A 24,299-nucleotide genomic window follows, 5' to 3' on the forward strand; every position below is an offset into this window, starting at 1 on the left:
GTCTATGTGCCTGTGTGTACTGTGGTGATGTATAACAAGTTAAAATTTTTTAAGTGTGGAGGCATTGGGAAAACCAGGTAAATTCATTCCTCTGTTACAGCCAAACTTAGGTATGAAGCAATTGTGGGCCCTAGGTCCATTATGTATTCAATGCTGCATGCCATATACAAGCACTGCTAGTACCAAAGTTTAACTTTAACCAGCCACTGAATTAAAACTTGGGGTGGGGGTTGCTGAAGCAACACAAGCTGGGTAGGGACAAGGCTAGCAATTGTACCTGAACAAAGGAAAACCTGTCGATAGTTCTGTGCAAATTTCAGGACTTGCTAGTCAATTCCAATAGCCTTGCACAGCTAAAAACAGCTCCCCTATCAGCCTTTTGTATGTTTGCCTGGAGTTCAAAAAGAAAGAAAACAAAGTTACAGAATTGAACAATAAAACCATAAAAACACCAAGTACAATAACAAGTTTATTACAAATCAATTTTTCTACTGGCTTATTGTAAACAATGAAGTGATCTGAAGGTCATGGAATAAAATTGGGTGATATTGGTAGTTTTATTAGTGATACAGCTACAGACATGTAAATAATACAAACTTGAAATTAAATCGTATTTTTATTCTACATAAAGTTTAAACAGATGTGCTATTCTAAAATTAAAATAAGTTGTCTTAAAATGATCCTGGGGGGGGGGGGAGAGAGAGAGAAGTCACAGACTAAGAGATAAGACCTCACATATTCACCACTCAGTTCTGATTGGGGAAGGAGAGGGATAATTCTATGGGGGTGCTTTGTCTACAGCACAACACGGACAAACACAGAAATATTTACATCAGTTACATTTGAAGTTTGTCTTTCAATTTAAAAAGATTATGTATTCGTATAGAATTTAAATAATACTTTCTGAACCTGTATGTAAAGAAGCCGTGTCCATGATAAGCATGAATGCGACAACATGTACACCCTACATGTACACACATCTTCTTCTGAAGATGCCCCTTTACATTTACTACTTCCAACTCCAAAACAACTGCAGGAAGAAGGCTCAAGACTGCTAAAGCATCTGATGAACAGCAGCAAATCCAGCAGAATGAGAACTGTAATCCCAACTGAGCACAATGTTCTGCAAGACAGATCAGGTGATATATTGTGACGCTAAAGACTTCACATGCCAGGAACAAGCAGCCAGCTTAAAATAAAGTAAAACCCAGGCACATCTTCGATTGCCTACAGTTGTGTGCAAGCTTCAACCTTCCCAAACCACTTGAAAAGTAGAAAGAGGAAGGAAATCAAAGTATGAATTTTGGTCTACTGAAAACCTTTAGAAGAAACATGGTGGCATGCTCTCTTTAAAAGATTTGCAATTTAACTAGGCTAGTACAGGTACACTTCAAATGTTACTCATTCTAGTATTACACGAGAGAATGGACATCTGAGGAGTGTTAATCATCCTCGAGGATTGGTGAGCAGCCGGAGAAGAAGCTGACACTGCTGTTGCTCAAAGCTCTTTTCTTTTTCTTCAGGATCGAAGTCTGGTTTTCCTGAGACTCTTCAGCCTGTGAAGCTCCAGAAGAGGCAGAGGGTTTGCGTTGCAGCTTCATGGAGAACATCTGGCCAATATCGCTTATCTCACGTAGAACCTAATGGGGGTAAAGATTTACAAAAATATGGAAAAGGCGTAAGATAACTGGGGGACATGAGACTATTTTGAAGTCCGTGCAGGGGCAATAAGATTATTCAAGCATTGTGCTACTTTCATCCCCAGATAGCTGTTCTTAAAGAGGTTTTGGGGAAATGTCTTCAAATGTTGTAGGATTAACAGAATCCTTCACTGGAAATACCCCAACACTATCACATGGAGGTCCCCATACAGTTCAGTTTATAGCCACCTGTCCACATACAGGTCCATGTAATGGTCAGATGGCTCTATACTTTTAATCATATATTTTATGTACTATAATTTGATTCATGCCTTACCTTTTTAGTAGGGGTCACACAGGGCTCAGTGAAAAAAGAGCTTCCAGGAGCCACATCGCCAGGGAAATCTATTTTTACCAAGCTATCAGATTCCTGAGATTGATCCACCTCCTGCACAAAGAATAATACACCAATTACAGATCTAGTATGAATTGAAATATTCATGGACATCCTATCACTATGAGCCAAGTCTCATTTAATGACCCCCACACCCAACTAGTTTTTCCAGAATTCACTGGTTCATTGTTAAGAGTGGTGGGAGCTGTACAGGGTAGGAACCCAGCATTTAGGATGGACTCACCGAAGTGGGTTCTCTGTTGCGACATTTGGAAGGATCACAGTAGCAATCTTCAGAACAGATTTGCTTATTCTTCCTACAGCCACACATTTTATTCCCGCAGCGTGCTTTACAGGAGCACTGCAATGAGGAGAAATGGCACAAATAAACGTAAATGTTAGCCAAGAATAACACACATAATCATGTATAAAAGGGAAGGCTGTGAATTTTCTGCAGCTCACCCCATGTGTGTGTTTCTTGGACGGTTTGGCATTCTGACTGGGCACCCAGTTTGTGTCATTTGTGTCCTCTTCAGACTCCTCAGATTCAGATAATAAGTCCTCCAGTTTCACAGTGGCAACTTTGGCAGTGGTTCGCCTCATATTCTTGGGCTAAGACAAGACAACACATTACTACACGTTTCCAACGTTTCAACACACAATGAACATAAACATGGTATGGCAAAAGTTACCTTGGGAGGGACAAAAAGGAAAGGAGAGTCGGGAGAGCTTGTCAGTTTTTCAGTTGTGGAATTGTATATTGCTTTTCCACTTGCAACTTGAAGAAGTGCTAGTTTCTGAACAGAAAAATACAAAAGAGAATGGCAATAATAATACGGATAAGAACCAGTCTCCTTTCTCTCCACTCACCAGTGTACCCAGAACCTCCTCTATGCCACTCACCTGTTTATACAAATCATTTTCCTGAATAAGTTGTTGGTTCTTTTCGCACAGCTCTTTCATCTTCTCAATTTCCTCATCCTTACAAAAACAACCGATTTAGAGTTGAAAATTTACAGAAACATTATCCTCATTATTCCCAAAGCTTTGGGAACATTACCTGCAATCAAATTATAATATATATCATAATATTTACCTGAAACTTCAGTCTCTCCAACAACTGCTTCTCCCGCTCTGTGACTGTATCCTCAGGTGGCTCATTATCCACAGGAGTGACTGGTTGCTTCTGCTGCAGCTGACTCAGTAGGTAAAGAATCTGCAGTGAAATAATCAGGTCAAAAAGGTTAGAATTTTCAATCGGCACTTTGATATTAGGAATCTGATTTCTAAGTCAGCAGCAGTACTGATACTTCACAATCGAGATGCATTCCAGCAATAGGTAGAACAATTGTAATGACATTACCTTTTCCTGATGCTGCTGCTCAATCTCCATCAGATGACTTTGATGCTCCGTCTCCATTTCTGCCATCTGGTTTCTCTCATCAAAGATGGTTTTCTGGAGGTCAGCGGAGTGGGCACGACTATGCTTCAGACTGCTTTCCAGTTTACTGATCTGAACTTTGGTAGAGACCAGCTAGAAGATATGGGAAAGACGACTAACATCAGGGCTTAAAGTCCCTTTCACAGGAACGCACAAAGCAAACTGTGACAACCCTCTAGCCTTTTTTTTTTTATATATCTTTCAAGCCAAAACTTCTTTGACACATGTATTTAGACATCATGGCTGTTGTCAGCAGGCTTAGCATTCAGAGCGGTCATTCAAATTACATCCTATAATAGCCCCCTTCTATCGTCTGCCAGCTACAAAAATACAAGTGAATATAAGAGGGTGGGGGCAAAGGAGCTGGACTGGTGGAGAAATCAGATACCCCCAGAAGAGTGGACTATGATGGGAAAAGATTAAGGGGGGGCTGTGCTGGCAAACTTAAATTGTTTGAAATAAATGTAAACACAAATGCAAAGGGATGAACAACCTACCTCTCCCATTAAATATTTCAGTGCACATTTTGCTTCCATGAGATTTGTGATCGTTTCCCATCTCTGTTTCACACGTTCCTCCTCACTGTCAGCATCCAGTAATTTTTGCTGCAAGTCAGCAATTTGAGCACTCCTGTAAATAAAGTCAAAAGCTTAAGAACATATTCAGTGAAAAAAAAATTCCATTAGATCTGCCACATACAGGAATAAGTTATAGCGCTGCTAAACAGATTCTAAAGGTTGCTTTTAAATTCTCATAAAGAAGCTATAATACATTGATCAGCCCAAGTCTAAAACCATCTGCCTTAAAGATGTCCTGTGGTATCCAGCAGCTCCACAAGGTTTTTAGCAGATTTTTTTACATACTGCCTTTGTTGACTTGCATTCTCCTGGCATCTCTCCCCTAGGTAAACACACCTCCAGCCATCCATATGATTGAAAAAAAAACAAAAAACAAACATGATTCTTTATACCATGGTCACCCCCCTTTCATTGCTTCCTGGTACAGTTCTGACCTTTACAAGCTTGATGGGGGCAGTGGACAGAAGCAGTAGGATAAGCAGCTACACAGGCACATATTAGGCAAGCTACAATGCTCCATCCCCAACCCCTTATTCCATGGCCAGTACTGATCTTTTAAAATTTGTGCTCCAATTATACTTCTGTGGGGTCAGAGTAGAGAGTCTAGCCTTCCCCCAACCAATCAAGAACCTTATTAATTTTAATATTCTCTATCTATAAGCTGCTTGTGAACATTACCTGAGTTCCATTTCAGTTTCTAAGCTTTCAATCTGTTTGGTAACGGATGCCTCTTCTTCTAGGTGCTCAAGTTCTGCCACCGTGTAGGTCCGTCTCTGAAACACCCATAGAATATTATGATGTTGAAGAAATTGTTTAATTTTTATTTAATGTTTAGGGAATGCTAACCTGCTAGCAGAAACAAATCAATAAGGAAAAGACAAAATCTTGGACCTGACTGACTCCTTGGATTGGATTTGTACCTTAGAGAGCTAGCGCTTGGACTGTGCATTTTACTCACCCGAATCTTTGGAGGAATGCGTTCTCCAGCATCCTTCTTATTTTTCAGTTGAGCTAAATCTTGAGCCAAGATCTTCCTGTCTTCCAGGAGATCATTCAAATGCCTCTGAGCTTCCTCTGTACTCACAAGAACTTCCACTTCATTGGCAAGCCAGTTCTAGAACAAAAGAATCAAAATACAGAACTCAAAAAAAAACCCAAAACATTAAAATTTATATTTACAGAAGTAGACAATGCAAAGTTGTCAGATAGCACCACATTATTTACTACAGTAAATGTAAATTGTAGCCAAAAAAATAAAAACAGGTATAATTCTGGGCAATACCTGCATAGAGGACACTTTCCAGTATTTTTTACCTTACCCTCCCCAACTTCTCCCACGTGAATGTTCTAGAGCCTGGAAAACCGTCTTGTGGCAAACATAATGCTCAAGAAGCACTTAATATTCTAGCAACTATCAATTTAGTTCCTGTACCTTGACTCTGGCAGCTGCGCCCTCCATGCCTTTATTGTGAGCATCTTTGCGTCTATCAATGGCTTCTTTCTGCCTCAGCAAGGCTTCCTTCAAACGCTTATTAGCGGTGGCGGCCTAAAACAAACATTTGTTATTGAGTATGTCAAAAGTTTTTCTTTAAGTTTATTTATAGTTTTAGGCATACACAGACAGAGAATCTGTTCGTGTGCAAGCAAAGTCACAAATTCTGGCATCTGCTCTCACCTCTTCAGTTTTCCTTCGTAGCACACTGGCTTGCTTCTGGAAGTCTCTCTCCAACTTCAGGAGTTCATACTGACGCTTACGGTCCTATAAATTGAATATATTAGGTATTACATCAGGTACTGTATGTACAATGTATGAACTACTGCAAACGGGTACATACCCTCTCTTTCAGTTGAATAACCTCCTTTGTTTTTTGTTGCTTGAAAGAGCGAAACTTCTCAGAATCCTCCTTCATTTGCCTCATAAGCTGAACTCTTTGCATTTTCATTGCCTGCAAAAAAACAAAAAAATCTCAAATACTGCTTTTTAGAATGACAAGCTGCAGCAGAGACCAGATTATCTCTAAAATGCGTTCAGCATCATTTTGTTGTAACCTTTTAAACCTCTTTCCCCATAGAAGAACCCTGGAAACTGGAGGTCTCAAGGAACTTCTGCCAAAACTGATCATTTGGGAGTAAGGGGTGAGAAATACCATTCTACCAACAACAAAAAGTTAATTGTGTCATGGAGCTTGCTTTGTCAAGCCTGGACTGCTATTAAGGCACCATCAGATGGTAGACCACAGCTCAAGCAAACCCTAGAAACCTCTGGGAAGACCCCAGTTGAAAATTGCTTCCAGAAATGGAGCTTACCTGGATTTCCTGGTTTAGTTTGCTGACTGTTTTCTCAGTGGATTCTCTGAGTTTCAGTAGTTTAGACTGTTCATTCAGCTTTTTCTTGAGATCTGTCATCTGACTTTCCAACTCTTGCAATCTTTTTCTTCTTCGCTCACTCAGCCTATCAGAAAGAATCAGACATCACACTCATTGTATATATGAACTGGAACTAGAAACATTCCCTATTCATGAAGTATTAATCCCCTGCACAAATACCTGTGCCTAAGGAACATTAGCCTATGGTGCAGCTGTTAGTTTTCATACCTGGCCTTTAACAGAACTGACTGACACAAATATTCAGGATGGCTGCAAATCACACAATTGCTGACTAGTTCCAAGGCCATTGTACATACAGGATGTCATGGAGTGGCACTTACTTGGCTTGGTTGGAGTCTTTCTTGGCAGAATGAAGAGCCAGAACCAGTTCTTCCTTCTCTTTTTGCAATGCTTCCACTTCACTCTCCAGGTTTTTTATGTTGTTCTGTAGAGAACATAGTGGTATGAAAACTTTACAGTAAGTGTACCTAAATCTTTTATTTTAAGCTTTCCATTAAGTCAGAGAAAATTTAGACACAATTAGGTTTTCATTGCAGTCTGTGTGTGAGGTTTACTATACACCCTTGGTACGGGATATTATGCTAGAGAAACCTATCTTCAAATAAGGTTATAATCCTGGATTACACTAAAACCAAGACAAGAATTCACAGGGAATTTATATCAGTGAATAAACTGAAGTTTTGGAAAGTCAATTTTGTAGCATTTAACACCTGGACTGGTCAGAGGAGCTTTATGCTGTAAAAAGATGCCATCATGACCAAAGAAACGTATGCAGGTTTGCCCTCCCTAAAATGGACAAGGCCAGAGACTGCTATTTTCAGTAACCAAAACATAACTTGGTGAATGCAAGGTGAACAGTGCCAGGCAAGATCCGATTCTGATTTTAGGAGATCAAATCCCAGAATGCTACAATGGAACAAAGGGGAAAATGCAAAATTTGAGCAGTCATCAGCACAATAAAGGGGAGATATTTCAAGAGATGCACCTGCTGCAATGACTTCAGATACCAAGAAAAAAAACCCTCTTTTTTCCTGTTGTCTCTACAGGACTAGAAATGAAGGCAGGTCTAATAAAAGGTAAAACTCTGCTCCTTCCAATTCCTAAAATAGAAACCCTGCTTTATACACATATGGGCTAGGTTAGAGGGGTTAGAAGATAAGCATTTCCAGCTGGCATCATACCTGGTATTCATTCTGCATGGGCTCCAGATGGCTGTCATTCTGAGCCATCTTCCTGGCTAGGGCTTCCTTTAACACCAATGCTTTGTTCAGCTCTATCAGCTCCTTGGAGAGCTGAGCCTGTCTGAGGGCGTGATCAGCAGTGAACCCGTCAGAGCTGCGCTTCCCTTCGCTTACTTTATCTTTCTACAAGAGAGAAGAAAATAAAGACATGTGAGTTATATGTACACAGATACCACCCAAGAACATACTGCTTGCACACAAATATGAGGACAATGCCACAGGTAAACTACAATTTTGAACTCTTTAACACTTAAGCTTTGGATGGATGGAGACTGCAGCTGCTATCAAGGCATCTTAATTCCATGGCCTTGGTGGTGTTCTGCCAAACTAATAACTACCAAGTGATATTGGGGGTCAATAACTTTAGTAAGTGACCCCAATGTGTTTGCACAAGAACAGATTTGCTGCCACGCGTAATGTCATGGCATTTCATTTTCAGTTTGGAGCCTAAGATGGGAGTAAAAAATGGAGTAGATTAAACCCTTTCTGGCTTCCCCTGTTACAACTATTACTATTGCAAAACCCTTATTATTTAAAGATAGCATGGGCATGAGGTGGATTAGGTGGTCTCTGACCCCCTCTAAAAATAAAATACACAGACAAAGCAGTCTTTATATTTCTGATCCAATGTGTATTTGGCCTTACCTCCTCCTCATTTTCAGGAGAATTTGAAGCTTCATTAACCATTGCTTCAATTGATTCTGCAATTCCTGAACTTTCATCCTGAGAAAATACAAATAGGATTAAATATAGACAAAAACTCCAAACACTTCTCTGCAGGCCCACCAAGCAAACAATAACCAGTACAAGGAAGGAAAAAACAAAGCCTACAATGTATTCAAATAAGCATTGTTCATGAAGGTGGAGCAATGGCATTATAGAAATATAAAAAAAAAAAAAAAGTTTCAGGGAATTATTTCCCTAAGCGATTATAGATTTGTAACCTGTGGCCAAAATAGCAAATAGATAGAAGCCAATGAAAACATGATTTGGAGGCACTTGCCAATTCCAGACAGAATTTGGTTCTGGAGAGCCAAAACTATTTCTTTAAGAGAAGAATCTAGATCAACATGGGCAAGTATTTATGTAAACCTAACCACTAACGTTTTTAATAAGGTATTGTAGTTTTCAGTTCTTTAAAATGTAAAAAGCAACAATGCTACAGCCTAGTCTAATTATTCTAGTTTATTTGTAAAGGAGACTACAAGCAGTCATTTTGACATACATACAGGTATGGTTGACTGTGGTCACCATCAGGAAACCAGTTTTGAGAGTGCCATGCACCCATTGCTGGAGGGCATGTAGACTAGAATTAGATGCATGCTGTCTTTAGGAGATCGGAAGCACATGAACAAATAGAAATGGTGAAAGTAGACTTGGTATGTGAAACAAAAGGCTATTGTCTAACACACAGAGCAAACCAAGTATAATTTAGTTGGGGATCTAGCATTACATTGGTGATATGCAATAGGGTTCACAAAGAATAAATGAGATACCTTGTATAACCTCCTCACCTGAAGATCAGAAATGAGCTGCTGCAAGTTACGGATCACCTCTACATTCTCCTTCAGTTCCTGGTCTTCCAGGGTCTCCACCAACTTCTGCAGATCCACTTTGCATCTATGATTGAAAAATAAATAATTAAAAACAGCTAATGAGCGACACTTTTCTGCAAAGGAACTCATAATTACTTATACTATCAGATCCACGTACGCTGCATGTTGCCGAAGTTCATTCATTTTATTAGTCAGTTTTTCGTTTTCTTGTTCAGTCTGGAGGGAAACAAACCACAGAAAATAATAAATGTGCATATAATTCAAAATGTATATAGGACTCAAAAAAGAAAAGTCTATCATTGCATCTCATCAGTCCTTGCATATGGTAGCTGCATAAATTTGTTTTCTCCAGCTGGTGATCATGCCAGTAAACTTTCCTTTCCTAGGTTACAATGCTCAATTAACATACAGTATCAAAGGTGAATATTGTTGGACAGCCTCCACTCTCCGTTGGATTAGGGGGCGTTTTGTATTCACCAGGACAGCCGATAGCATTTATAGGAAGGTAACATGTTTTTGTTTGTACTTGCAGGAAATTAGTTAGCCTGAACATAAACTAGAATACCACCACATTTATACTGCAATAATATTTTTCTCCCTGTATTATACTTTAGTATATACAATGTACTTCACACTCTGATAAGTCTGGATTCTTACACTCCACATTGCGGTAATAAAGGGCATGAATGAGCGAGGTCTGGTCACTTACCAGGATGATCTTTTCCAGAATCTGGGCTGTCTGTTCAGCTGCCTCACTTAACTCTCGAACCAACTTCCCATTTTCTTCCTCCAACGTTTTTGTTTTGATCATAAGAGACTGAAGGTTTTCAGATGGCTCCATGCTGAGAAAAGAAGTTCCAAGTCTTGTTTAAGAACAGCTAACTACTTGGTAGAATGACAAATGTAAGGAGCTGGTCACAAAATGCAAAATATACCAAAAACGTTATCCATTACACCACTAGGCTTTTCCTCTCTGACAGCCCATAGAAGTCAAAAGTTTTGGTTGCTTCAATTAGCCCCCCCAAAGTATACGATAGTGATCTAAAAAAGGAAAACCATGACCTGCAGCAGGGGAACAGATAAGGATTCTTTGGTCTATGAAGGTAAAGTTTGGAAGATATCTTCTTTACTGGAGAATTTCTTAATTTTGCAACAAGAAATTTGAAAGTGCAAAAACAGTTTGTAAATCAAAAATGACCCATGCAATACACCAGGGGTGTCAAACTCTGGCCCGCCATGTACTTTTTATTGGCCCCCAAAGGAATCTAAATATGAATTGCAGCTGGCCCTCCGCTGCATTGAAATAGCACCGCTACTACAATTCCCGGCATCACTCACATCTATAGACCAACTGGCTCTCTGCCTATGTGTGGCGCCGCATTGGACTGTTTTTAATTTTGTCCCACTGTGTATCTGACTTGGTGTATTGCAGGGGTGTCAAAGGCAAATTTGATATATACTCCTAAATGAGAGCAAGGCTTGGAATACTTTATATAGTCATCTTTCAAAGTAAGCATGATCTGCTAGTTTGGATTAGGAGGGCAAGCTGGCCAGCCAAAACAACGTGCTTTCAAATCACCCAAGCCTAGGGTTACATGCTCCCATCTGAAACAAATGTATAATACCTGACAAATTAAGATAAGAGAGCCAAACTAAACTTTTCTTTAGAAAATGTAAATCAAAATATTGATAAAACTAAAAATCCATATTCATACCTTGTAAGGACAGGCAACGTGCCGCCATGGGCTTGCAGCAACAAGACCTGCAGATCTTGCACCTGTAAGGAACATATAAAGGTTACATGAAGCAAAACTGAAACCTAACACGTGTTCTTACACCCTCACATCTGACTGTTTATCATTACCTGTTGCTTCAGCCGTTGCAATTCTGCAGCTTGTGGATCTGTGTTGACGATTGGTTTGTTTTTGATCTTTCTTGCTCTATCAGCATAGCGTAATGTGTTTAGAGTCTCCTCCATGTTAGAATCAGCAGGACTAACACATGCTATCATCAGCGTGTGACTGTTACCCCCAAGGGAATCTGCAAAAATAGATTAAACAAGTGGGACTCCAGAAAACCTATTAAATGTAGAACTGAAAAACACACTTTTCCCTGCTATTTGGCATTTTGTTTCAACAATGAATACACGAGAACGATATGATGTACAATTTTTTTTCTTGTGGAGGGTCAGCTAAATTGTTGAATTACCACGAAGGTTGAGAGGAGAGCTGCTGGATAATTGATGGGGAAGCGGAGCTGCCAAGTCACTGATCTGAGCTATGCTACCAACAATAAGTGAGTTCAATTAATCGCTCCAGATTGTCTACAAAACAACATTGAGGGATTTTTTTTAAAGTTCATTTACTGCATATGGGCATCTGAAATATACATAAACTAAAAAAGAAATGGAGGAGCTCAGCTTGAGAAGAGATTAGCCGAACTGAAGCTATTCTCCCTTGAGAAGAGACGTATAAGGGGGATATGATCATCCTGTATAAATGGTCCATATAGAGGACACTCTTGCCAATAACTCACTTTAAGATCATTACAAATCACAAGGGGGCGCTCTTTGCGTCTAGAGTAAAAGAAGTTTAATCTTCAGATAAGGAAGGGATTCTTCACTGTAAGGTCTGTGAAAATGTGGAATCGGGAGCCTCAGGAAGTAGTTTCAGCAACTACTATAGATTGCTTTAGGAAAAAGATGGATGATATCCAGAAGCACAGAATATAACTGGGGATTAAAGCTTTAAAGTAAAGATCACAGACTGCTGATTCAGGAAACCTCAGCCTGAGGGAATCAGGATGCAATTTTCTCCTCTTTCGGGTTATATGTTTTTTGCCTTCCTCTGGATCAGCTATGTCTATAGGGTTTTATATCTGGGAACAGGTTATTTAACTAGTGGGTAAACTTGATGGGCGTATGCCTTATCAACCTGACTTACTATGTAACTATAGCCTGGGCACAATCGCTATGCAAATAAGTCATACAACATATACTGTATAACAACTCAGAGCCAAAATAGTGCACCATTTAGAGAATTTTATTGAAAGAAAATGGAGATGACACACAAACCTTCAATATCAGCTTACCTTGTAAAAGACGAGTCAACTTGGAATCTCTGTATGGCACAAACCCTCCTCTCTTGGAGTCATCTCCCAAAGCGCTGATGACATTTCCCAAACACAACAAACCACGGTTAATGCTGATACCTGTTTACAAAAAACACTTTCAGTTTTCTTCCCAAGTATTAAACATGTAGTAACAAATAATTCAAATGTCTATAGCATTATTAGTTCATAGCTTGCCCTTTGCACTCAGACCAGTGCTGCTATACACTGCCCCCCAACACCCTAAAATTTGTCAACCCTGTAGAGTGAAAGAAAAGCATTTTGTTTCAGAGCCTGCAGAAAATTCAACGCACAGCCTGAAAGCAGTGGGCCTGACACCTGCTGCCCGATTGCCAAGAACTGCATTGCAAAAAGTATTAGTCTTGTGCCTTCTAGCCAGAAGAATTGGGCTTTTAATGCAGCTCCAACAGAAGAGCAGGGCAAAGATCGCAGAACTTGTTTTTTACACTAATTTTACACTTAGGTTACCTTAAAGCAACACTTAAGGTTCAAATAGAACCCGATTACAGTTACCTGCAACAGAGGAGGTTTTAACCCTTTTTTAGGCAGTCTGTGTTCCTATATTTCATCGCTACAGTCTCCATGTTCTGGGGATACCCACAAAGAAACACAGACCCCTTCACTAACACTGGGTCACAACCATATTATGTAATGACACCGGGTCAGAGAGAAAGAATCCTAGTCTGAGACACGGGTCAGAGAGAAAGAATCCTAGTCTGAGACAGTCATGTGACTCTCAAAAGGGTTGAGCGCACAGAAGCGGATGGAGGTTGCAGCACTGGAATGGTTGGAACACAAAGGCACTGTAAAAGAGGAGTTCAAAGCTTTAATCTGTACCTAAACGCAGGAAGGAATAAGAACCTTGGTCCTGAAATGGTTACTATTTCTTTCTCCCAGCAGGGAATGACTAACCTTCCTTTAACCGATCACCTTCCGCCTTTGTCTTTTTTTGTCTTTCTGATCCAGCAAGATCGACAAGGTGCAATTTGGAGCGAAAACTGTTGTTTCTGGAATAGAAATTTACCCGGATACAGCTTTAGAATTTTTACTACACAGATTAAGTAGACAAGTTATGTTTACTTTATAACAACATGATCAAAAACCACCCACCTTCAGCCCTAATAGTTAAAGCAGACCTATCACCACTGTTACCCCTTTTATATGAAAGTGATTTTTTTTTTTTTTTTTCCCCAAGGAGGCTTTGGGACAGCTCGGGCATGGACAGAAGGGGCTTTCCCTCGCAAAGAAAATAAAGAAAAGATGGCGATCTCACCCTTACTCATGCACAATGAGACCGGTTATTGGGAGTGAAGACTAAAGATGGCAGCCCCCGGAACTGAAGAAGAATCCTAGGAGGAGCCAGGACGAGGGAAGAACCAGCCCCCTTGAGGCATTAAAAGGCATGTGTGATTTTTTTTGTTTTTAATGCTCACTTTAGTTATGCTTAGGTCGGTTTTTTATTCCACTTTATTCGTAAATGCCAGTTTGCACCTCTAGGTAGACATTCCTCTAATTCTTTATGGTAGTAAGTCATGAGATAGGATAAAAAGGAAAGTGGCAGATGTTGAATATCCACCATATGACTTGCTGCAGCTTCTACCGCAAATTGTAGCTCAGTGTGCAGGGAAACCAAGAAAATGTTATTTCACTAAACACCAGTCACTAGCCAATAGATATTGGTTGGAGAAATCAAAACCATTGTACTGAAATAGGCAAAGAAGGTACAAAAGCAGATGTGGGTTTTGCAAAGATTGTACTTAAAATATACTGTGTGATACACTCCTCCAAAGCATGACAGGCTCCCTTTAAGATGGCTTCAATGATAAATGCATTGGACTTACTTGTCATTTGCTTCCAACTGTTCTACAGAAATGGTGAATATAGCATGTGATCGGGAGGATTGGGAGTTCATAGCCGTTGAAGCAACGGTGCGACAATTATTTCCCTGCTCCAGACAGGACACCATGTCCACATCTGTCTTCACGTCACGCTCCATTAAACCACAAATCTGCAATTAATAGAAAGGTTTACTAGACAGCACCATAAATATGTTTACCATGTGGGGGCGTTTGTACAAATTTACATACCTTGATGCCTTCCTTGGGGTCTTCACGGATGCTTATTGGACTTGTTCTCTCTCGAGGGGCAAGAAGATCAATAATCTCTTCATTGTAAATCTGAAAAGTAAATCATATGGATTAGGTTTATATAGAATATAGGAAGGTTTGGTTTCTTTACATAGCCGTAATCCTTAATACCTCTAGATAGGAAACTTTCAATTTAAATTCCCAGTCTGTGCGCTGCTGGATTTCTTTAAACAAAGCTTTAATGACTCTCGGGATGACCCCTACTGTCGGCTCATTCTCTTGGTCATGCGTATAAGCGCCTCCCATTGAGAAAGTCTTCCCTGAACCCGTTTGTCCATAAGCAAGTACCGTTGCATTGTAACCTGAAAGATAATCATAGAAGAGATTAAAATATCATAAAGAAATATTGGTGCCTGGGGTTAGAACCAACTCACATTGTGGCATACGCCCTCAAAAAATATATGGTGCTTTTTAGAAATATAGCACAATATACACTGATTAAAAGTTAATATTTTGTCATAACATCACTATTAAAGTGTACAAACAATAAAATCACTTCTATCAAGCAACTACTTCCATTGTAATGTTGACAATATTGACAAACTGACATTTTAATCACATCTTTGTTAATGGTATCCATTGGTAAGACATTTCACGCTGTATTGTCCATACATCTCTTTGCAAACTGGTTACTTAAGGGGCAGGTGATCATCTCTGTGGTGAGGGTGTATGAGCAGCAATTACCAGCTTTGATATATGCCTTTCATTACTTCCAAGTATCCGATATGTTATGTGGAATATATCCTACAAGCTATGTAAGAATTTATAATCAATGATTTATCAAGCAATTGAACATTTATGGTTGTATGGTTTCCTGGTCTGAGGAAGCAGACAAATGTGCTGAGAAACATGTTACCAATGGATAACATCAACAAAGATATGATTAAAATGTTAGCTGTGAACAGTTTTTGTCAATTTTCTGGACAAACATTACAATGTAAGTACTTGCTTGATATACGAGATTTTATTGTTTGTATGTTTCAATAATGATGTTCTAATAAAATTTAAAAAAAAAAAAAAAAAAAATTAAAAACAAAACAACGTATGTGGTATATTACTAAAACACCCCATGTTTTTGGTGCCAATGAAAACAAATGAGATTAAAAGATCAGTGAATATTGCAATTATTATTATTAAACAGGATTTATAATGCGTCAACATATTATGTACAAGGTATTGAGAAGTTCCTGGCTTTGCCCCATTCCAGATGAAATAGAAAAATGAGTGTGGGGGCATATGACAGCCTAATATGTTAGTATATAACTGTATCAGGTCTTTGCAATTCTTAAAACTTTTTTTTATTTTAAGAAGCGGTGATGGCAGAGGCATAAGCAAGTCTAACGTTGTTGGAGTTACAGGCCGTCATGAAATTTGTGTTTCTCCAGGGAAAGTCAGGAAAGGACATTCACACTGAGATGTCACAAACACTGGGGGAGAAGTGTCCTTCCTACAGCACTGTCACAACCTGGATATCTCGTTTCAAGACCGGGCATTTTACTGTTGAAGAGGAGCCGGCAACCTGCGATGCTGTCCATGAGCTGATTATTGAGGACCAGTGAATACCCGCAAAAAGCCCAGATACTTAACATGTCAAGTGTTGGGTTTGTTATCACCACTATCCTAGACATGGCAAGCTTTCAGTGAAGTGGGTGCTGAAATGTTTGAACAGTGATCAGAAGAAGGAACGAGTTGAAGCATCCAAAGCTGTTTTGGCCCATTTTGAAGCTGCACAGAACTTTTTGGCTAGGGTAGATAGAGGATGAAACCTGGCTCCACATCTATGATCCTGAAACCAAGGAACAGGAGGAAGGAATGGCGCCACAATGGGTCCCTGCGACCGAAGAAGTTCTGAACCCAGAAATTGGCCAAAAAAGCCATTGCGTCTGTTTTCTGGGACAAAGACGGTATTCTGTTGGTGGACTACCTACCTCAGGTCTGTAGTATCATCGGACAGTATTATGCTAACCTCCTGGACCAGCTGAAGCAGACAATTAAGACGAAATGCCGTGGAAAGTTGACCAAAGGGATCCGTTTTTTGCAGGACAATCTCTTCTTTCTGGACAAAGCCAGGAACTTCTCAGCACCCCTCTATACATTAAATAGGGGGTGCAAATGACAGACGAATACAGAAAGTGACACAGGAGGAGGCGAGGACCCTACCCCGAAGAGCTTACAATCTAGGAAGTGGGGGAGGTATCACACAATAGGAGGGGGATTTGTAGCGGTAGGTGAGTAGTGATCGTTTCAAAAGACAGAAAAAGATGGGTAAGCAAGTTTCAAAAAAATGTAAGTTGAAAGGAGGAGCAAGCCGAATAGAACGAGGAAGACCATACTAGAGTGGTGGCAGCTGTAGAAAAGTCTTGGAGCCAGGCGTATGATGATGTTATGAGTGAGGAAGTCATTAGTAGGTCATTGGAGGAGTTAAGAGAGCAGCCGGGGGTTGTCAGAAAGGTAAGTGGGACAAGAACTGTGGAGGGAAAGCACAGGAGATGAATTTGATTCTAAGGTGAAATAGAAGCCAATGAAGAGAACTACAAAGAGGCAGCAGAAGAAGAGCGGCTGCAGCATTTAAAGCTAAAAACAAAAATTCTAACCATTAAAAAAATTACATTATAATTATTCTGTGGATTAATTCTTATATATAACTGAATTACAAAAACCTAGAAGAAGCTAAATCATATTTAGGTATATTCACCTTAAGAAAGGCCAGTTATGTATGAAGGAAAATTGCTATGCATATTTGTAGAGTATTTGAGCTGCTTGAAGTTCTCTACACTTTATACAGCATAGTTCAGCCTGAAAGGTGGCCAACTTTTGTATTCTGCAGACTCCAGGCCAATGTTACCCAATGGACCCTAAATTGGCTTACTGGTCACTTTTTGGTCAGTTTACTTTCAGGTAAACACAGATTTTGTGATGGTGATGTGGATTGCTAAGACCAGCAGCAGCAATCACTTTCCTACTCTGAGTATTTGGGGCAAGCCAACCATCAAGGTATAAATGTATGGAAAGCTTTGGCTGAACATTTGACAATCCTGAGAAGATGATTCCAACCTCTTGTTTGTATTGCCAGAAGGTGTGACTGAATTACAAAGCTGCTGAGTACAAATATAGAATCCAATAGACATCTTTATATTGGCTCTGGTGTTTAAGAGGTACAGTTAGGATTTACCTTTGAACAACCCATTAATGAGCGGCCCGACGGCTGAATTATACACCTCTTCCTGCTCGGTCGTTGGGTCAAAAACATAATCATATGTGAAAGCTTTTTCACTGCCAACAATTACCTGAAGAGAAACAGAAATATCAATTAGTAAATGGCGATAGGAACTAAAGAGATTGCTACAGAGAGACGAGAACATACCTGAGGCTCCCCAGGGACAAACTTAAGGCAAGTCTTACAACCTTCATTCAACTCTTTAGCGACCAAAGGGCGGCACCTTAAAGCAACGCGAACGGGGATACCTTCATCTTTTCCCATGTTACACACCTGGCCTTAAAAATAAAAGTGGAGACAAAAAGTTACTAATTATAAGATTTGCATACTCACAAATTTAGATTTGCATTTTGGGGTGCTGTTTGTTTTTCAGGGGTTACATTTCCCAAACTGAAGTATGTGAACGATGATATAGTACAGTAAATAAAGCCATCTCACCCCAGGACAGCCAGTTGATAATCCTTCTCATGGTCACATCACAGAGGTATCAGTTCTCCCTGACCCCTTTTAGCTGGGCGCACCAACCAGCATTATTCAGTAACCACCCAGCTCTTTTTGGGTGCTTACAGAAAAATGGCAATACAGAGACTGCCACCCTCCTACAATTTCTTCCCACCCAGCTTGAAATAAAAAATAATTCTGGGTTGAGCATGAGAGATTAAAGCATTAGTTATAAAGGATGGGGCAGAAGGGCAATGCAAGTATCGGGATGGAATCTTTAGAGAGATATTGAGCTCAACTTACAATAGCCAACACACTAGGATGGGATTGTTCTCAGTCCATTGAAAAAGTAAACACGCTGGAAATAGTCTTCCTTAGGTTGCAGGTAAAGCGGAACCAAAGCTCAGCTTTTAAAGTTCGTAAACAAGCAAGGTGGTGCCCCTTTTGCATTAAAATATATTTTCCTGCCTGAACAAAATGCAGTGCTCAACACAGAAATATTTTTAGGCTGGGTGGGAAGAAGCTGTAGGTGGGTGTTAGCCCTCCGTTTTGTGACCCAACTCTTCAGTAACCACCCAAAAACAGCCGGACGGTTACTGGAATGTGCTGGGTGGTGCGCCCAGCTAAAAGAGGACGGGGAGAACACTGCAATGTGTACCACTTAAAGTAGGTTATCTTCAAAGCCAGCGACAAACATACTGAAATGTGCTGGAAATCCGGAACCTGGAAGAGGACTGGATGAAGATGGCGGTATATGTGACACAATGGAGACTAAAGTGTATTTAAAAAATTGTTATACAGGCAATTTTTTTTTTTTTTTTTGCAGAATGGACATTGCCTGACTGCTCACAGCAATTTACTTTTAATGTCAATTATTCACCAAAAATGCCCTGAATGTTCAACTGCCTCCCCTCTCACTTTCTAAATGTGACCACACTTTCACCCTGTAAGCTCCCCCCATTTGAAAGAAGCAGTACTTGTGGTCCTGAAAAGTACACTGATAGACTAGAAGGCTGTACAGAAATCAGCATGAAATTATTTATAACTATCACTTTTTGTCACACGTTCCTATGACGGGAAGTACATTACCATAGCCATGTGAAATGGTTCAACATAATTAACGCTTGCGTTTAATATTAAGATGACATCCAGATACATTGGGTCACTAGGGGCAGCTTGGTATATTTACAGTGATTATTTAGTATTGTTTTTGGATAGTAGTATCACTATCTGTGACTAAAGATGCAAAAAGGAATTGAGAAACACATGGCATGATAATGTAAGGCTGCGTCTACATGAACGGTTTTCAAAAACGCATATAAACGTTCCTACCACATTTATATGCGTTTTTATGCACTTTTACAAGCGTTTTAAAGTTTAACTTCAAAAGCTAAAAAACTTTTGCAAACGCCTATGACGCATTCACTGCGATTTTATATAAGCGTTTTTAAAAGTTTTACTTTTAACCCTTTCAGAGCATGAGTACAGGGGTACATAAAACCCCCTACTCATTCCCTGAAAGGGTTAAAATGTGTAAAAAATTGGAGGAGGCTTTATTGTTAAATTATTTTATTAAATGAGTGTTTTTTTGTTTTTTTTACAGGTTATCCCAATGACAGGATGATTTCCAGAGCTGCAATCATGACATGAGAACAGCCATGGGACTCCTGACAGTGAGGGATCGCAGGGCACTAGGGGTTTAATGAGGACAAGGCTCTCCATTCACGCCTAGAGCTCTGCGATTTGGCTGTAAAACGTAAAACCTCAGCCATCAGCACTAGACATGAATGGGGAGACTTGTGCCCATTCATCTCTAGTGCTCTGTGATTGGCTGAGAAATAGGAAACCCTTGTGACAGCTCAAGCATCATCAGGATTTCCCTTTCCTCAGCCAATCAGGGAGCAGAGCAATCAGTGGAGCTTTACTATGCCGACAGCTCCGCTCTCCTCATTGCTCCCACTGCTCTAGAGGAGCTGTGACATGTATTACACAAACAGAACACATGTCAGAGCTCCTCTAGGGCTGCGGGAGCAATCAGGGGAGCTGTCAGCATAGTAAAGCTCCGCTGATTGCTCTGCTCCCTGATTGGCTGAGGAAAGGGAAATCCTGATGATGCTTGAGCTGTCATCAGGGTTTCCTATTTCTCAGCCAATCACAGAGCACTAGGGGTGAATGGAGAGCCTTGTCCTCATTTAATCCCTAGTGCCCTGCGATCCCTCACCGTCAGGAGGAGTCCCATGGCTGTGCTCATGTCATAACTGCAACCCTGGAAATCCTCCTGTAATTGGGATAACCTGTAAAAAAAAAAAAGTTTAGTTACACAAACATATTTAATAAAATAATTTAACATTAAACCCTTGTCTTATTTTTTACATATATTTTAACCCTTTCGGGGAATGAGTAAGGGTTTTAATGTACCCCTGTACTCATTCCCCAGGGTGGGGCGGTGGAGATCTGGGAGTCTCCTTATTAAAGGGGGCTTCCATAGTCCAAAGTCCTGCTAAAAACGTTTATAAAGCCCCCATTGTTTTCAATGAAAGCTTTCATAAAAAGCTTAAAAACACTTGAAAAGGCCTCCATTGAGTTCAATGGAAGCGTTTTCCCGCGAATTACCAGCGTTTTTAATTTTTGTAAACGTTGCAAGCAACGTTTCAGATAACGCTCATAACCATGCCTGAAGGTAACGTCCTGGTGTAGATTAGCCCATGGGAATGCATGAGGACTTCAAACATGGGCTTTAAAAGCCTCAGGTTAAACACTGGGGAAACAGTCCGTGTAGACTAAGCCTAACTTACCAAAACCCAAAACAACTTGCAGAATTCTGTGACAGAAAATCCTGGCAGCGATTCTCCTTTTGACCTGCCCTGACTGAGCATGCGATGGGAGAGTGGGCGGGTTGTTCGGCCCACTTCCCAGAGCCTGGGATCTCTACAGGGGACATGGTCTGCAGCTCTGGCTGGTGCTGCCCCCCAGCAGGGTCGTTCCCCTGACCCCACTCGGGGGGTGGGGGCGGGGGCAACGGCCAGAGCCGCAGAGAGAGAGTTCAACAGGCTGAATAAAAAAGCCTAACGGGCCGTATATGGCCCAGGGGCCGTAGTTTGCCCACGCCTGTTCTAGATTCACACTACACATTTTACGGATATGCTCACCATTTAAAACTCCTGAGGAGGCGTAGTAATAACCACTAAACACGTTGAGTAAATCTAGATCAGTGGTCACCAACCAGTGGTCCATAAGAAAATTTTGGTGGTCCACAGAAAAATTTGGACATTTGCAATTTTTATGTTTTATTAATAAAACAAATAATATTCCAATAAATTCTTTTATTCTGAATGACAACTTTCACCTTTATATTACACTAAATTCACGAACTGTACTAGAGACGGGAAAACAAGGGAGGTTACAAACAAGGTCTTAAGTTGCATGAGGAAACTGAGTCACCCCGCTACGTCAATACCGACTCTCATCTGAATTTTTTTGTTTATTTCCCAGATGCTCGGTTAGGTAAGTACGACCTAACTGTGTATTTTCTTTAACGGATTTTATTTAATGGCATCAAATAGTCTGACTTTGATAACTATCATTTCTTGTTTGGTCTTAGAATGAAATAAACCCATAATGAGTGAGACAAAGCAAACTAATATTTTGCATTTCTTTAGTAATACCAAAGATAATAGTAACAACAATAGTAATTCTTCACCATGAGCTATCAATGAATCAGAGCCGCCACTGTCCTTGTCAGCACCATTAGGAAGATCATTATTATACAATTGTATTTATCTTTTTATTTCATATTATTGGTCTGCGGGATTTAAAATGATGAATTTAGTGATCTATGAGGTCGGAAAGGTTGGCGACTGCTGATCTAGAGAATGGTGTTCATGGGTAGAAATTTGTGAACCAACTGATTGGATAAGAAACTGAACAACCTTTCTATATAGATAACAAAGCTGCTATGTAGTATTATATGAATTGTTTTCATGGAGAAATATTTTTGTAAGCTAAAGATGTACAAATTTTAGAAATTCCAGTATGTTTGTCACTTGCTTTGAAGAGACGTGCCATAAAAGTCCTACTTTAAGTGGCACACATTGTTTAGAATTATTTGGGATGTGGCTTTGCTAGGGCTAACTGGGCAAAATAATCCAAATATCTACCTGGTCGATTGCTTTCTTCTTCTATCACATATTGGAAGCTGGGATACTCGGCGCATTATGGCTTCCTGTGCAGGAACTGGATTAACTCCTGCGTGATGCTGGGGTTTCATATCATAGTGACATGACTATCGACTTTGTACAGCGCTGCATAAAATGATGGCGCTATATAAATACTGTGTAATAATATCATTCCCAGTGATCTCCCCGGACCCTTTTAGCTGGGTGCACCACCTGGCACTTTTCAGTAACTATCCGGCTTAAAAAAATTCTGGCATTCCTGCCATTCAAGATGGCCTGTAGAGAATTTCTAGAGTTTAGTGCTTTATTAAAGCCATAGTATTGTTACTTTGCTCTGCTTGGTGACAACATCTCCCTCCAAGTTCCAGCGTTTGTGATTCGTTAAAATAAAAGATGTCAAGCCAATGTCTTATGGAGCCTCTGAAACCCCCACATTGCACCCCCACACGTGTCACATGGCTCCTCCATCTTGCCACAATGACTTCTCCCCGGACCCTTTTAACTGGGCGCACCACCCAGCACTTTTCAGTCACCACCCAGCTGCTCAGGCTGGGCTTCTGTGTGAAGTCGGTGAAAGATATACTTCAGTTTTATTAACTTTACACTGAGACTTACCCGCTACCTGGCTATAGCATCCTCCCACCCAACTGGGAAACAATTAGGGGAGAATACTGGAGTGGTGGGGGAATTACACTGACCAGCAGGGGGCGACTGTTGGATAGGCTATAGATCTGCAGGAAAGCGGCACATTCATCATGGCGGAGGAAAACTCTCCAATCTTTATGCACAATACGATGTGGGGTCCAACTTTCAATGTATTCTGCATTGGACTGGCTATTTATATTGGTGATGTCATGGTCTCCAGGTCACTTATAATCCTGCAGGACGTACACACACACACAAATAATTTGATTTCTTTAATTTCATTACCCCACCCCCCATTTTTCATGGAAAGTCTGAGCCATTACCAACCAGCAGCACCCCAATGTGCTCGCCACCTCTGACATGTGAAGCAGTCACACCTCAGGTCATATGACTGGGGTTTAGCAGCCTATCAGCTGTGGGAGTGATGTCACATGCTCCACTATACCTGGAAGTACCTGGTAGATGCAAGGCCGAGGTGAATATTTCCTCCCCTACACATTCACTAGGAGAACAAAGTGAAAGGCCATGTTTGTGTTTTTTTTATTTGTTGGCGTGGGGTCTCCCCAGTATATGAAATAGTAATTGGGTGTCAGTATTGCTATTTTTTACCCAATGTGAGTAGAATTAGGAGTGGTTCTCTTTGATGCTGCTATAGACCCCATAACCCCAGCCGATCCTCTATACCGGGCTCCGGCCTGCAGATAGGAACCTCAGGGGTTAAAAGAACAACGTGAGGCCTATGGTGTGACCATGAAGCCTTTCCCGCACCCCGGGGAGCTCCCGGCAGGCACTTACCCGGTTCACCTCACCGGCCCCTCACACCGTCCACAGACAGCCGCTTCTCTCCGCACAGCCGATTTCCGACTAACAACCGCCAAGTTTAAAATGTGAAACGGCTGAGCTCGGCCAATCAAATGTCAAACACGTCACCGAAACGTCAAGAGGCAGCGTGCAAACGTAACACGTGGTGCGGAAATGGCGGTGGCCATATTTGTTAAGGGCAACGTGCCCAAAACTAATAAATATATATTTATGAGTTGTGCAGAGTGCGGTCAAGGGACAGTCTGCCCCATTACATATGATATGAGGTAAATATCCTATATTTAAATAAAATGTAGAAAACATTATTTATAAGTTTTTATACCAATATGTTATAATGTTAATGTTATAAATATTATTTTTACAGAAGTTGGTGAGCTCCTAAGTGATTCTACATTGCAGGTGACAGATCCTCTTTGTAAAGAGGGATTAAATACACCCATAATGTACCCCTAAACAGTTCTCATACATTATGTTTCTTCCCTGCA

General features: G+C 40.5%; 1 protein-coding gene across 2 annotated transcripts; it reads right to left on the reverse strand.

Annotated features, from left to right (window-relative positions):
- Positions 1-456: 456 nt before the first annotated feature.
- On the reverse strand, positions 457-23,892 carry KIF4A (kinesin family member 4A). 2 transcript variants are annotated; one of them, XM_072429729.1, is made up of 31 exons: positions 23,788-23,892; positions 17,879-18,009; positions 17,687-17,801; positions 14,626-14,816; positions 14,455-14,544; positions 14,209-14,375; positions 13,280-13,374; positions 12,329-12,448; positions 11,103-11,278; positions 10,954-11,015; positions 9,948-10,080; positions 9,396-9,454; positions 9,197-9,302; positions 8,328-8,405; positions 7,623-7,805; positions 6,762-6,865; positions 6,361-6,505; positions 5,889-5,999; positions 5,729-5,812; positions 5,486-5,599; positions 5,012-5,167; positions 4,732-4,826; positions 3,973-4,105; positions 3,398-3,568; positions 3,131-3,250; positions 2,938-3,015; positions 2,727-2,831; positions 2,497-2,646; positions 2,279-2,395; positions 1,978-2,088; positions 457-1,640 (listed from the first exon to the last, which is right to left on the reverse strand). In XM_072429729.1, the coding sequence occupies exons 2-31, from the start codon at positions 17,993-17,995 to the stop codon at positions 1,443-1,445; spliced, it is 3,684 nt and encodes a 1,227-aa protein (XP_072285830.1). In that variant the 5' UTR covers positions 17,996-18,009; positions 23,788-23,892; the 3' UTR covers positions 457-1,442. The 2 variants fall into 2 exon arrangements, with proteins under 2 accessions (XP_072285830.1, XP_072285831.1); XM_072429730.1 differs by having other exon boundaries at positions 17,879-18,004; positions 23,788-23,874.
- Positions 23,893-24,299: the final 407 nt, after the last annotated feature.

This window comes from Pyxicephalus adspersus, chromosome Z (genome assembly GCF_032062135.1).
Source record: "Pyxicephalus adspersus chromosome Z, UCB_Pads_2.0, whole genome shotgun sequence".
Classification (NCBI taxonomy): domain Eukaryota; kingdom Metazoa; phylum Chordata; class Amphibia; order Anura; family Pyxicephalidae; genus Pyxicephalus; species Pyxicephalus adspersus.

Excerpts from the sequence above, each read along its gene's own strand:
- KIF4A (XM_072429729.1), bottom strand. The coding sequence starts at position 17,995 with ATGGGAAAAGATGAAGGTATCCCCGTTCGCGTTGCTTTAAGGTGCCGC. Across the intron at positions 5,168-5,485 it reads GCGCAGCTGCCAGAGTCAAG|AACTGGCTTGCCAATGAAGT; the intron begins GTACAGGAACTA and ends CTTTTGTTCTAG. Across the intron at positions 1,641-1,977 it reads GTGTGACCCCTACTAAAAAG|GTTCTACGTGAGATAAGCGA; the intron begins GTAAGGCATGAA and ends TACCCCCATTAG.